Source organism: Fringilla coelebs, assembly GCF_963513975.1.
Source record: "Fringilla coelebs genome assembly, chromosome: 1".
Taxonomy (NCBI): Eukaryota; Metazoa; Chordata; class Aves; order Passeriformes; family Fringillidae; genus Fringilla; species Fringilla coelebs.
Genome location: NC_140028.1, coordinates 17,357,932 through 17,373,852, shown reverse-complemented (window position 1 = coordinate 17,373,852; position 15,921 = coordinate 17,357,932). Strand labels below are relative to the sequence as shown.

General features: G+C 34.5%; 1 protein-coding gene across 3 annotated transcripts in view; it reads right to left on the bottom strand.

The window, feature by feature from the left end:
* Window positions 1–15,921, bottom strand: part of CSMD3 (CUB and Sushi multiple domains 3) — a gene marked incomplete at both ends in the record, with an annotated part of 576,542 nt that overhangs the window by 143,980 nt on the left and 416,641 nt on the right. For all 3 annotated transcript variants that reach the window (XM_084217912.1, XM_084217913.1, XM_084217914.1), the window contains one exon: window positions 10,152–10,346. In XM_084217912.1, coding sequence (XP_084074038.1) covers window positions 10,152–10,346 — 195 coding nt within the window. The remainder of the gene's footprint in view (window positions 1–10,151; window positions 10,347–15,921) is intronic.

The window sequence follows — 15,921 nt, the reverse complement described above, 5'->3', positions numbered from 1 at the left end:
GGTGCTGCATGCAGCTGGCAGCCAGTCACCAGTGGTGTCCCTCAGGGGTCTGTTCTGGGGCCAGATCTGTTCAATATCTTTATTGATGACATGGATGAGGAGATTGAGTCTTTCATTAGTAAGTTTGCAGATGAGACTAAACCAGAAGCATGTGTCAATCTGTTTGAAGGTAGGAGGGCTCTGCAGAGAGACCTGGAATGGTTGGATGGATGGGCAGAGTCCAATAAGATGAAGTTTAATAAATTCAAGTGCTGAGTCCTGAATTTTGGCCACAATAACCCCCTGCAGTGTTATAGGCTGGGCACAGTGTGGCCAGACAGTGCCCAGATGGGTGCTGGTCAGCAGCCAACTGGACATGAGCCAGCAGTGAGCCCTGGTGGCCAAGAAGGCTAATGGTACCCTGGCCTGTATCAGGAACAGTGTGGCCAGCAGGCCCAGGGGGGTCATTCTTCTCCTGTACTCAGCACTGGTGAGGTCACACCCTGAGTGCTGTGTCCAGCTCTGGCCCCTCAGTTTGGGAAGGACCTTGGGACACTTGAGCGCGTCCAGAGGAGGCAACGAGGCTGGAGAGGGGCTGGGAACACAAACCCTGTGAGGAAGGACTGAGGGAGCTGGGGCTGTTTAGCCTGGAGAAGAGGAGACTCAGAGGCGACCTTATCACTGTCTACAACTTCCTGAAAGGTGGTTGTGGTCAGGTGGGGGTTGGTCTCTTTCTCCAGCTAACAACTGACAGAATCAGAGGACAGAGTCTTAAGCTGCACTAAGTGTAATATAGGTTGGATATTGGGAAAAAGTTTTTTACAGAAAGGGTGAAAAAGTATTGGAATGCATTGCCCAGGGAGGTGGTGGAGTCACCATCCCTGGATGTGTTTAAAAAAAGACTGGATGTGGCACTTGATTCCAGGGTTTAGCTGAGGTGTTAGGGCATGGGTTGGACTCGATGACCTTGAATGTCTCTTCCAACCTAGTGATTCTGCGATTCTGTAATGAGTATATTGCCCATTCAAACCCCCTTTATGTTCCTGTACACTGCCTAGTTGCATGTCTTTAAAATGTTCTTTTACCCAAATGAGTTTTTAAGCACTAGCAGTGAATCACAGCTAGAACAAAGAATCAGCTTTTTCTTGAATCATCTGCAAATAATATTACAATACTAGAATGGCACTTTAGGTTTCCAAATGATGATCACTTTGTTTCCAAGTGATTTTAAATATTTTGAGTGTGCGTGCATCAGCAGTTTAAAAGGAAACTGCAGGAACAGTTAATGATTGTAATTTTAAATTTTAGATCTGACAGCTAATGATAAATTCACTGAGGTCATTGTAATCCTCTCAATCTCAGCTTTCTTTTCCATCACTGCTGTTTAGGCTTGCCACACAGACTTTTAAATTAACTTCAAAAAGACAGAAATTTCCACTTTTCAAACTCACTAAAGCAAAATGAACTAAAGAAAATTAAAAAGAAAAAAAAACTTAAACAATACATAATCCATAATTAAAGACACATTCAGATTGCAAGTCAATAAAACTAATCGAGAAAGTTAGGAACAGGGACTCCTGAAACACAGGAAGGAAAAGTAGGATCAGAAAGAACTAAAAACCAGAATAATAGTCAAAATAAGTGGTCAATGAACAGCTATGAGCACATATACCAATTGAAAATACAAAATTAAGTAATACAGAATTGACATTTAAAACATGCAGAAGACAAAGAAATATAAATATTTTGTGTCTGGGAAACTTTCACATCTGTCAGTGTGATCTCTAGGGATCAGCAACTTAGAGAATCTTATTTGCTACATTTCAAATCACCAAGTTGAAGAGGGCATAATGTACAGATCAATTTCTCAGTATTGGAAAGATTTTTAATTACATTTCTCAAAAATTTAAGATTTTTCATTTTGTTGTAATACGGACTATTCTATTTTTCTTTGAACCATTTCTATTTTTCCTTGAACCATGAGTGCTGAGAAATAGACTCCTATATCTGCCAGCAAGAAGTAAATATGACTTTCATGTTATATTTGCTTATTTTTTGTTAACACTGCCTCATCAGTATATCTTATGGGCTAGGATGCTCTGTGAGGAAAAAAAAAATCCTTAAATATAATTCTGATAGAATTTTTCTAATCTGCAAAAGATGAGTAATAATAATTTCAAGGTAATTTATCTTGGACTGGAGCATCTCTCTTGCAAGGACAGGCTGAGGGAACTGGGCTTCTTCAGCCTTGAGAAGAGATGACTGAGAGGGGACCATATCAATGTCTATCAGTACCTGAAGGGAGGGCGACACAGGATAGATTCAGGCTCTTCTTGGTGGGGCCAAGGAACAAGACGAGACAAAATGGGCAGAAACTGATGCACAGGAAGCTCCACCTGAACATGAGTAAGAACTTCTGACTTTTAGGTCACTGCCCAGAGAGCTTGCAGTCTTGTTTATTGGAGATATTCAAGAACCCTCTAGACAGTTCTGTGCCATGTGCTCTGAGATGAACCCGCCTAAGCAGGAAGGTTGGACTAGGTGACCCACGGTGGTCCCCTCCAACCTTACCCACTCTGTGATATTGTGATACTTCACAACCAAAATCTAACTATCATCACATCCCCATACTTAGGGTTATTTCTTACATAAGCATTTTATCTGCACTTAACAGAAGCTAAATTGTTGTACCTCTTACTCTCTGCATTTGACTTTAGGTTTGATTATACTATATAATTTTGTGATAATGTGAACTTTGTCATCTCAATTTTATGTGAATTTTTATTGGAACAATACAAATATTGCACAAATCATAGGAAAAACATGCACGAGATCTTTGTGGTAGCCTTCCTTTATTGATTTTTTCTAAATGACTTAAAACTGGACATCACATCAACAACTTTCAATTCTTACCTTGTAATCAAATATTATCTTAATGCATTAAATTACTTTCCCTTAAAAGATAATATTTTTTCATGGAACACTGCCAAACATCTTTATAAGTTCAATTACATGGTAACAACTTTTTTTAATTTCACCCATATGCTTGCTGAGCTCTAAGACAACCCAAAAAGATCCACATTCCTCTTCAAAAGTTATATTGATTTTTCTTCATTCTTCAGCTCGTTGAACAATGTATCTCCTAGTTCTATTTTTTTTTTTTAACTAATCTCTATCAATTTTTTAACTGTGGAAATTGGCCAGCTGCTCATCAAGGAAGATTTCTGACAAGTTCATCACCTCCCACAGCTTTGACAGAAAGACTAACTTAACCTCAAGGTCAATATTTGTACTTCAAACGCTTTATATCTGTCTCTTTCAGAACTACACAGAAAAGACTGCCTTATCCTAGCAACTTGCTAGCTTCTGTTTATTGATTTTCCTTATTTTGACTTGGCTCCTTCAAGCCAAAGGAATGGTTCCAATGCATTTGCTTTCCTGTTACCTCAGTAGGGTAATATAAGAAATATAACATAATATATATAAAATTTCTTTTTTTTTCTTCCCTTCAATAACATTGCCTTTGAATACATTTTTGGCTTTGACCTGTTGCTGACTCTTTAGTAAGTTTCTGATTTTTTAATCGTTGCAGAACTGTATTACTGCTTAAATTAGTTGGGTTTTTTTCCTCAAAACCCTGTTCACCACACTTTCTACTACCTACTTTTAAACAGGATTTTGCTTTCCTGAAATAAATATCCTAATATCTATTAGATCCCTTGACTGTGTTGTTTCACCACCTCTTTTGGTGATCCATTTAAATTTGGATTCTTATTGGCAATACCCTAAGATAGTGTTTTTACCTGATTTCAGGTCAACAGTAAATACCTTTTTGCTGTTTTCTTCTTTCTACAACCTTCCCTAGTTTGATATTATTCCTCATACAAAGTAAAAAAAATAATTTTCTTCCTTCTTTCCTCCCAGGGTGTCTAATTTGAATGCATTATAGACACTTCAGATACATTTTGAGCATATTATTGTCACATTTACTCCCATTGAGGAAAACCGCTCTGCTTTAGGCCAGCTCTTTCTCTATTCATTCCATACTTTTATCTTATACTGAAATAGAAGATGTTAACTGAATCACCAGCATTTGAACTGAAAAGAATTAAAATATCACTGAAATTAATGTTCTCTGATCTTCTATTACTTATATTTGCTCTCAATTGCAAATATAAATATAGCTTAACGTCTCAAAATATTGTTTTTTTAAAAATTCAGCCACAGATTAAAGCAGTGAATTTCCTAACACGTCACCTAACTAAAGGTTTAAACTACCATCTAAGTCAGTAATGAATTAACAAAATATTAAAAACATATAAAATGTGCAGTACAACAGGGAAGAAAGCATAACCTTTAAAATTTATAGCAACAAAACTTTGTGCAATAGATGGAATACACAATTGTATATTGCATGGTGCTGTGATGCTTTATATTAACTTCTTAAAAGACAACTACTCTTTATGGTGTAAAAGAGAAATATATCATGAAAAGATTCCAGCAAAAGCCTCCAAACTAAGAGTAAAGTTTTGTTGTGAAAGACACTTTTCCTTCATAAGAGTGTAATGTCAGGGGAAAAAAAAGCTCTTACACAAGCAGCTCCTGAGCTAAATGTCAAGAGACATGAGATCTAGATGAGGGAGCTATGCTCTTTTTGCTGGACAATGTCCTTGCCTACATTCCTATAGTATGTTGGCAATATGCTTTATGTAGCCCAGTCAAGAAGGAAAATAAAATAGAATTCAATTTTAAAACAATGCAGTCTCTTAATTGCAGGTTTCTTCTGTTGCCCAGAACCATCCATCCCCCAGTCTCCACTGTGACAGGCAAAGTGGAGATGACAAAACTTGTGTAAACAATGAAATATGAGTCTTATGGATGCAACCACCAGCATATTCAACATAATAAATCTTCCAGTGCATTACTGAGGTCCTATTAGACAAGAGGATATTCTAACTGCTGCCTCAGTTTAGGTTAGAAATATGCATGTCAGCTATAGCCAGTGCAGATGACTTGATCAGTTTCTTTCATTCCAGTTATTAATTAATTAATTTATGCATGTCAGCTATAGCCAGTGCAGATGACTTGATCAGTTTCTTTCATTCCAATTATTAATTAATTAATTTATGCATGTCAGCTATAGCCAGTTCAGATGACTTGATCAGTTTCTTTCATTCCAGTTATTAATTAATTAATTTACCATGATTATTAACTGATACTGCATAATCCTGTCTAAATTCAGTGTCTTGCAGACTTTGGAAAACAAATATTTGCTTCTCTGTGTGACTAAATGGTAGAGATATATTTCTCCTTCTAAGAACAAAATACCCTGAAGTCACCTTGTCTGTTTGAAAAAATCTTCAAAGAAAAATATGTGCCTATGGTTCTAACACTAAATACAGGAACAAGCATATATTTATGTAAACTACTGCTAAAAACAGTTTTTCTCTGCGCCAAAAATACATTATGAAATATATTTTTTTAAGGTAATGTTTTTTTTCAATCTTCTACTAGAAAATTTACATATTCAAAGCACAAAGAAGCATCAATTTTTAATATTCTAAAGCAGAAAAAAGATCAGAAATTTATTCTGTATTTTCATTGGTACTTTCTGTATACTTTTGTTGCCAAACAAATTGGAAACTCTGTCAATTAATTTACATATTTTATAATTAACACACTATCAAAAAATATTAAAGTTGCTGTTACATTTTGCCTGCTAGTTCATGATGTGTTTCAAACTAACAGTTGCATACAAGCAAACATTTAAAATTATGGCTTGAATAGATATGCTTTATTTCAAATCATTTCTTTTATAGCAAAGAAAGTAAAAATTTAAAGTTGAAAAAACCCAATTTTATATAGCTTAAAATATTTCTCCTTCTTTAAATATTTCCTTCATTAAACTCTGCTTCCAAAATTTGCTTGCAGATTTAGTTCAACAGAAGAGGAAGTGACTAGTTTTATGATGCACTGCACTTAACTAATCTTTTAAATTCATTGGGAATTAGGATTCTCTGGCAGTTGATTTTAATTAAATCATTGTAATTAACAACTTACTTCATTTCAAATAATTTACTTACTAATAATGATATTATAACTTCTTAAATGAAAGTCTGGAATAATTACACACAACATTTATTATTCAATAGACTTTGTAAAGCCATAATATGAATTCCAAATGTATATGCAAAAGGTCAGACAGAGTAGTTCTTGCTGTGAATATAAGCATATGTCTGTATTTATTTTTCTTTTCTGATCTTTCCAGAATTCCTAACACTCATAGTTAATTCCAGTAAAATTTTGAAACTTTTTCTGATAATAAGAGAACATCTGTAAGGAAAGCTGAGCTTTAAACTTCATCACATTTAAAAAAAAATCTGTGGGGTTTCCAGCAAACTACCAGCTGTCTGTGTAGCCATAAAGAAAGATATTAGTTTAATTTCCTATTTACAAAACCATTTGTGTATTTTACAGTAAAGAATCAGTCACACATTTTCACTAGAATGAGACCACCATCTCTGAGAAGTACATACTGACAACTAGTTACTGCAAATTCCACTATGTGGAAGCTAGATTTTCTCATTTTGGCTTTTTGACTTGATAGTTCTTAGTGTACAATGGTCACCTTTGCATGGATGAGGAATAGTGAGTGCACTCATACAGAAAAGGGTCAGTAGTGTGAGGTTTATAGGTCAAGGTACACTCAGACTTAGATGCCTGCTTCTTTACTTTACTCAGAAATCTAGCTGCTAAGTTTTAACACATACATCCCTCCAAAACAGAGTTTGTTGTGTGCTTTTAGTGCAAACAGTACTGCTTCCACACAGTATATTCAGATATTTCACTAGGTCTAGTATTTCCCGCATTGCTGTTCTAAGTCATATTCTGCTGAGCATGCAAGCAGATTAAATCCTGTTCATGCAATCCAGATGCAAATGGAAAAATATATCTTCTTAACTAGCTCTTTGAATCCCCCTTGATGACCTTTTAAGAAGCCTGTCTCTCTCCACTGACTATATGGAAGGAAACTTGTAATGGTAAAGAAATGTACATAAATTTTAAAAAAATTGGAAGTGGAAGCTTGAGAACAAAAATTCAGAAGACAGTTCAATAACAATAAAATAAAATCCTTAATACTTTTTCAAAACAGATTCAATCAATTTTTCAAGTTTGGCTATTAGAATTAACCTTTAAGAGTATTCAGAATTTAAAGAGCAATTTTGTATTCAAAGCAAAATCCTAACTGATTTCAATTCTATTTCTAAGTACTCGGGTCATTGTTTATGTGATTCAGCAAAACAAACATGATGTTCTGGGCAAAAAGAAAGTGAGAAATGCTTTGTAAATAGTCAACAAATGACAATTTTAAATAAAGTATGCTCCTTAAGTGGTGTAACTGAACATTACTTTAGAACTATAAAACAGAGATACAGACAATCTCATTAACAGTAACATTCAGCTTCATTAACTGTAGGAATATTCTGGCTTGTACAGTTGCCCAACTCATTCCTCATTCAAATTTTGAAATTGATTTAAGTAACAGCTCTTCATATGGTCAGTATGTAAAAAGTGCATAAAAATATGAGCTATAAAGCCTCTGATTAAGTAAACAATGTTGAATGATTTATGAAAACTTTGTCAGCATTTCCTGTATTACAAAACAATAAGCAGTAAAATTGTGCTATTCTGTGCATATCTGTTTTCTATCCTAAAATTTTCAGATATAAACCCAATCTGAGCTGCCTCAAATAGCCATCAGATCAAAAGAAAGGGAAATACCCTGAACTGGTTTTGCTACCAAATAAAAAAGTGAACAAATCATAAACATAGGCATATTCTCATAGGCAGGTAAGAAAATATTAGATATTGTTAGATATATCTTACAGATGGAGTTTTTTGAAGCCTGGATTCAAATATTTCCAAGGATTCAACTGTAATGAAATGTAGTAAAATGTTTTAATGATCAATAAATTATTTATTCTGGTAGGAACAAGACTTTCACATTCAATTATGACTATGATTTCCCATTACATGGCTTTTTGCTATTCTGTAAACGATTGTTTTCTACCAAAAATTTAAAATTGCCTATAGTTGCTGAAGCTGAAAGAAAATATCAATCATTGTCTCTGACATACTAATAATGCATCCCCATATGTTCATCACATCCCTTAACATCCATAGTGAAATACCAAATACCTTAGCCCATTAGCCTAGATAATCTTAGCATCTGTTCATTTTTTTCTTGTAACTAATTAACTAACTAATAAAACCCCCATATCCACTGAGGTGGTATTTTATACCATATTTCATTGTAACTCTATCAGTTTCAAAGCAGCTGCAAAAATACAAACTGAAGAATGGAGGAATCAGATTTCTACTATGCAAATTTTATTGTGTAGGTGAGACTGGTTTTCAGGAGCTAAATTCAGCTCTCAAATTGTTTCTGCCAGCTCTGTAACTGAAAGCTAATTAACTGATATAATCTTTCTTATATCTCTATAAAAATTCAATTTTTCTTGAGATAAATCACACAAAAGTGGAAAGCATTGATAACGTGGCCAAAATATAACATATCACAGCAACATAACTACAAAACTACACTGACTCTTAACTGGAGGAAAAAGCAATCAAACAAAAACAAGTGAAAACATCTATTCTGTGTCATCATATTCTAAAGAAGTATGGGGTTTGTCATGTTTGAAATAAGGCCTTGTTCATCCAGGAAAGAGGATAGTCCAGTTGGAATCAGTGACAGACATCCATTACTTCTTTTACAATAAAATTTATTCTTCTCCATTTATTACAATGACTGTACTTCCAAGTTAAATACCCTTCCTTCACTGAAAGTTACAACAGACAGCACTGGAAGATTGTTAAGCAGATTATAAGTGACCCTAGTAGACACAATTATTGTATCAATAAATTTTTTAACTTTCATCACCTATCAAAAAGACCTTCCAAAACAAGAGAATCTTTCCCCTATTGTATGCAACAACCTTCCTCACCATCTCCTCTCTAAAAAACAACCTTCGTTCGTCATTTTAAAATGAGGAAAAATATTTGACTTCTAATGCAGAGATTTTTGAAGTTTGAGCACACTTCCAAATATTTGCAAGGGCCATCTCCCAATTTGATGCCACTGAGTTCTGGAACGCAATGCTATGATGGTTTTGGTAGATAATGAAAATATTGAACTTCTTCAAATGATTATAATATTACGATATTCTTTAGATTTGAGAATTTTTTTTGTTGGTTTTGCTGGTACACTACCATCCACTTTGCAAGAGAAATTTTAGTACAAAACAAAGAAAATTAATATTTTATTTAAAATATATGCTTGTTCAAATTGGAAATGGATTTAACAGGTAATTTGTCTTCAAACTGTGAAAAGGAAGGGAAAGCAACTTAATAAGTGGATTTTAAGCAAATGCTAGTTTTCTCATATTAATATCTGCATACCTGGGAGAGGTTTTGTGCTCAATCTTACAGAATATGTGATTTTTCACAAAGTTAAAATTGTAAGTGGCTCTCACTTCCCGTTAAGACATCAGTAAAATAAAACTTTAATCTTTTCTTAGGGCTAAAATATGAAAACACAGATGCTTGAGATTGTCAACGGCCATACAACTAAAGTCAGAAGAATCTTGAAATGAGCAGACTTCGTACCTGTAAAAGTTTGAGTAACTAGATATATCCTGCATTTCAAGGCTTAACTTTTCCACAGACCACACACCCAAGAATTTAAATCTTGTAATGTGGTATATACAAAATATTTCATCTGCATGTTTTCAAAGCCAGTAATAACAAAAAGAAACAAACTGATATTATGATATCCAAAGTATACTTACTGTTGTATTTAAATACATATAAATGGTATATATCTCTATACTCTGCTGTAATTTAATTTAAGAACACATGTTGATATGGAGAATGACATTACTGCTAAGCTCTATTCAAAATAATAACACTATTTATCCAACATTAATAAAAACTGGAATCAATAGTTTCCTGAGTTGTCACATATGTATTTTATTACATATATCATTGGGAAGGATTTTTTTCTGAAAAAGTTTATGAAAAATCACCTCAAATTTTTCACTCGTTTCTTCCCTATTACAAAGCAAGAGTAATGATAATGGCAACTAAAATAAATTAAAAACTGCTCTTACCATGGCAGCTGGGCAGGGCTCTGTTCCACCCAGGTCTTCCATCATCTCCCATGATGCATGTTAGTGTGGAGTATCCCTGAAGAACGTATCCTGCATCGCAGTAATAGGTAACAGTGGAGCCCAGTTTATAATCCATTCCAAGTCTGGTTCCATTCATTATATTTCCAGGATCAAAACAAGACTCACGAAGTTTTGCTGCAGAGAGAACAAGCGCAAATATAATTCTAAATATAATCCAAAATGAATCAATAATAACTATAAATTAAAAAAAAATCTAAATATTTCCTGGAGTTTTCTTGAGTCCTTCTTTGAGTACCCTGTAGAAACTTTTTTTTTTTTAAGAATACTTTCCATCAAATGTCTTCTCTACTTCATTTTAACAACTGTACAAATTACTGTATAATGAAAGAAACTATGTCTTCTGTCCTTTTTTAAGATAATTTCTATAGTGCTCAATTTTTTTTTTCAGAATCCATTCTGATCAATGATAAAGTTATGTAGTTATGTTAAGTTAGATATACAGACATTTTTCCAGTAGATAAAACATATCCTAGTTTTAAAATCTATGGTGTGAAAACTGGTAAATGGAGGAAACCAACATGAACAATTTGTTGCAAAATAAGAAGTATGCAAACTAGAATGTCTTCAAAATTAATAAACCTCAGATGAGTTTCTATATGTATATGATATGATGGTATATATTTTCATATACATATTTATCCCTCAGTGGATGAAAAAAATTTAAAAATATTCTCTAAATTTATCTCATTTTTTTTATCATTTATAGCTATTTGTTTCTAATTTTTGAAATAAATTCTAACATATGCATAGGCTTTTATATTTGCTTCCCTTTTACTTCTATGATGTGAATACCAATGTCCAGTAACACACTAAACAAAAAATAAATACTCAACACTTCTAATTAACAGCATTATTACGCAGAAGGTGAGAAAAGTAAAACATTTAGGAAAAAATATAATTTCTTTTTAAGGAAAGAAGAGTAAATGTATTATGTAGAAACTGGAGTAAAGCAGATTATTTTATGTTGTGTAGGATGGAGTATACAGTAATATAGTTTACCAAGCAGAAGATGGAAATTTCAGACTTTCTTTACCATTTAAGAGTGTTTTGGAGAAAATCAGTAGGGAACACTTCTTCATTTTCTACATTACCAGCGCCAGCTTTCAAATACATTCAAAAAAAATGTTTATTACCAGGCATATTTGCACTGTGGAACTTTCTGCTACAGGTAGGTATGGTTGCCAAAAGATTAAATGAGCTTTGAATTTCCTGGAAAGCTTTTTAAGAGTTTTATATTAAAAAAAAACACTTTATCTGATCCTGTCAGTACCTAAAATGAAGTTTCTGAGAAATTATAGATAAGCAGGAACAATTATGATTTATTTGACTTTTACATAGTTTGGCCACACATAAACTATTGGTCACTACTAGAGCCAAGTTAATGAACTAAGTACATCCCTTAAGGCCACTTTTATGTTGTAGCATTTCTGAGAGAAGATAAATAAATACACTGTGGTAACAGTTGAAGAAGGAAACACAGAATAATTCTTTTGAATTTTCAATTTCACATCTTTCAAAAGAATGTCAAGATCTACTAATGTGTTTAGAAGTTTATTATGATTTGCATATATAATCTACAGAGAATGGTTCTGATATGAAAAACAAGAGTAACAAATAAATAATTACAATACATCTTTAATAATTAAGAATGGGATTAGGTATTCACAGTGATTTATATAAATAGTAGTACTGTGTAGTCTTAAACTTATTTAACACTTGTTCAAAAATTTGGATGGACAATGAAAAGTCAAAAGATGCAATTTACTAGAAAGTCTGTAAGATATCACACAGATATTAATAATTATTGAGTAAGCCTTCCACACATTCATTTGAGAAATCTGGCAGGTCTTAGGGCAAATTTCAAACTCTTTCAAGTCTAAATTATCAAACTTAAGGGGAAAAAAAAAAAAAAAGGATAAATCCATTTAGGATTATAACTAATCCTTTAGAAATTATTACAATGACATTTTTTCCTGTTATTGAACCAATATTGATATAACTGTATTGATTCGTAATTGCTATTGTGAGATCATAATTCTTGAGTTTATGACAAAAATAATTCAAAATGTTTCAAAGGTACTCTAGAAGGTACAAAGATAAAGCAGGTATTAGTACTAGATGAAAAAAATAAATAGAGAAAAAATAATATATTATGTCTGGTGCATAAATCAAAAGTTTAGAAAAGAATGATCTGTCACAGCACAAATTACCTCTAGGGAAAAAATACAGCCCTGTAATTTTCTTTTCCACAAAATTATAGTTGTGACAGGCTCCTGAAATTGCTGACTAAACAGTAACAATGTCACTATAGAAATACAGTTTCTTAATACCAATTCTGAAAAATAAAGCCTGAAATACTAAGTACCTTAGAAATACTTCTGCAAATCTGAAGGAACTACTAAATTAATTTGTAGGGAAAGTTAGTAGAAAATGCTACAATGCAGGAAGAACAAATCAAATGAGGCAAAAGAATTCTACAGATTGGGCTGAGAACCAGTGAAAAAAAGACCAAGTAAGAAGACTTTCAGCAAATTTATAAGTGCTCCCAGGAGGCAAGAGGGAAAGTTCTTCAGTGCTGACATAATTTTGCTCCAACTGAGGAACACAAGACATTGATTATCCCTGTAGCCCTTTCCCTTTTCTCCTAACAATATAAGTATCATTAAGTTAAAAACATCTAAGGACAGTGACAAATTTAGCAGAACATCAGAGAAAATGCTGTACTATTACAAAGATTTTTTTTTTCAGTAGGAACATTTTAAAAATTATTTTCTGTAATAAGTAGGCAGGAAATAATTTTCTTCATTGGGCTGTTCAGATTTGGGTTACAGTAGCATTAAATTCTTGGCTGTTCATACCATGTGCCAATTCCTTCTGTATATAATAAAATTTTGCAACAAGCTTCAAAGAAACCAGCATTTTCTTCTCTGATAACATTGTCACACCACTTGATCAAGTAAGGCTCTGAAAGACAGTCTGAAAACAGTGACACATGCTGTTTCAATCTCATGTGCAACAAGGAAGTCTCTGTTGAATAACATAGTGCAATGATGCCAAAATCCTCCTGAAAATTAGTATCTCAGTGCGTGGAAAACAGTATTGAAAGCCAAGAGAAGCAAGTGCTTTGTCCAAAATGTGTTGACTTACCACTCCATCCCTAAGTTTCAAAGAGAATAAAGCCATAATTAATTTCTTAGAGAGAATATTACAGACATACCAAACTATAGCAAGCATTCAGTAATTATTCTCCAGAATACTTAATAGAATTAATAAGCTTTTCCTCCATTATACCATAGAAATGAAGAGAGGGAGAGAGAATGGGAATAAAACTCAACTACGTGGTTAAAGATCAGACCTGGGACATGGGTCAGTCTGAGATTTGGATCTGAAAAATAGAGTCCAGTAATGAAGTATAATTTGAGTACACTGTCACTTTAAATAGGATTAGTGTGCATATCGGGCACAACTGCATCAGTTACAATTTGTATGAAAAATTTATGTTCATCAAATCAGAAAAATTTTGGTTGAAAGAGATGTAGTACAACTCCCATGCATATCAGGCCAATTTGATAAGGCTACTTAGGCCTTTGTACAGTCCAGTTATGATTTTGAAGGATTTTGATGACATCATCTAAGGACAAGCACTTCCAGTGTTTGACTATCAGAGTGATTAATTTTTTTTCTTAATATGCAATTGAAATTTCTTTTATGCCAATTTGTCTGTTCAGTAGCTCTCAGCAAATCACTATGAGCACGTGAGAAGACTTTGGCTCTGCCTTTTCAACACTGCCCTTGCAACACTCCCTCTTTAGATAGTTGGAGCAAACCCAGTTGGGACAGCTGATGCCAAATGACCAAAGCTGGATCCTACCATATGGTATGCCATGCATATCATATGATGCCATGACCAGGATATAAATTCTGGGGAAGAAGAAGGAAGGGAGGGACGTTTGAAGTTAGGCATTTGCCTTCCCTAGTCATCATTACATGTGATAGAGCCCTGCTTTACTGGAGATGGCTGAACATCTGCCTGCCCATGGGAATGAAGTCCTTATTTTGGTCTGCATGTAAGCATGGCTCTTGCTTTCTATATTAAACTGCCTTTCTCTCAATCCATGAGTTTTCTCACCTAAACTCTTATCATTTCCCCTATCCTGCTGGAAACTGGAATGACCATTTTCCTGGAAAAACACCCTTTTGTGATATTTTCCTTGAAACTCACATTCCCACGTCTCTAGGATTGAGGCTGATATTCTATCTCACTTTCTTGTGTTCTGTCCATGTCCAGTCTATCCACTGATTGTTCCTCCCTGTCTTCCCAGGTCTTCACTGCCAATGAGGTGACATTTGATGTGCTCTGTAAAAACTTACATCATGTGGATCATTTACACAGGACTTCTGGATCTTTGGATAACTGCTCAGTATCAAGGTCATCATAAATCCCCTGCAGCATAGCTAATTCCTTCAGGTACTGGATACATCTCCTCATGGGGGTCCATTTGCCTGAACAGATTATAACATCACCTTAGAAGGGATACCTTTTCCTCATGCCTGGAAGGAATCACCTTCTGAGGCCAAGGGTTTGTGCCCCATTTTCAATCATTTTTACAATGGCCCCTTCCCTAGAAAAGGGATCCTAGGTGCTGGACTTTTTCCTCTAATTCCAGATTACTGACCATGTTCACCCAGCATTGGCACAGCCAAGGTGTCTGTTTGCTGATTGCATGGTCAATGGCTTGTTTATGAGTTCTTCCTCTTCCTCCTCCTCTTGTGATGGCCCTTTGGAGTAGCCCTCTTCATCCACTTCCTCCTCCTTTTCCTTCTTAGGAGGAGTTTCTTTCCTTACCAAACAAGCTGATGTTTGCAACATTTCTGTTTGTGTGTAGGGGTGACCGATACCAGCACGGGTTGTTCCTCCGGTTCAGTTGCAAGGCGTATCACAGCAGCTGGACTAGCCAGAGCTCCTGTTGATTTGTTGTCAGATCCAGAGGCCTCTTCCACTTGAGAACAGTCAATTATGTTGAATAGGGCTTGGTAGACCTGGGCCAGGTCCCAGTACATTGCAATGATTTATGTCTCTCTGGAATTGCTAGTATGACGAGATACTTTCCTCAAATATTTTAGTAGTTTTTGAGCATTCTGCACTTGCTCAGGGCTGAACTACCAAAACATTGGAGGTGGACGCTGTCCTTGGTACCCTTTCCCATGCATTCTGTAACTTGTAACGATCCAGCTCCAGGGCAGATCTCTGGGCAGTATCCCTAAATAATTGTTTAACCTCAAGCAAAATCTGAAACACATGCAGGAGATATAGCAATATGAATACACTGGTTTGAACATCTCAAGGATTTTCAAAAGTCTCAAGAGCTGTTCAAATTAGCCTGGAGGAGAATGAAAAGGTTAAAGTGAAAGAAAAGGTGAAGGAATGGGGCAAGTGTTTCTCCTCATCTGCCCCAAGACTGGGTCTCTGATGAGAAAAGATAAAGGTTGTGATTGTTAATAGTTTTCAAGAGGTTTTCACTTTCCCTAAAAATACATATATGACAACCATACTGAGCAAAAATACAAGATTAGTCTCACAAACAGGAATTATTTTATCATATCTCGAGACAGTGTTACACAATCCATCAAAATTATATCCTTAATACAGGCCCCAGAGGTAACAAAAGAACATATAGAGAAAGTAGTA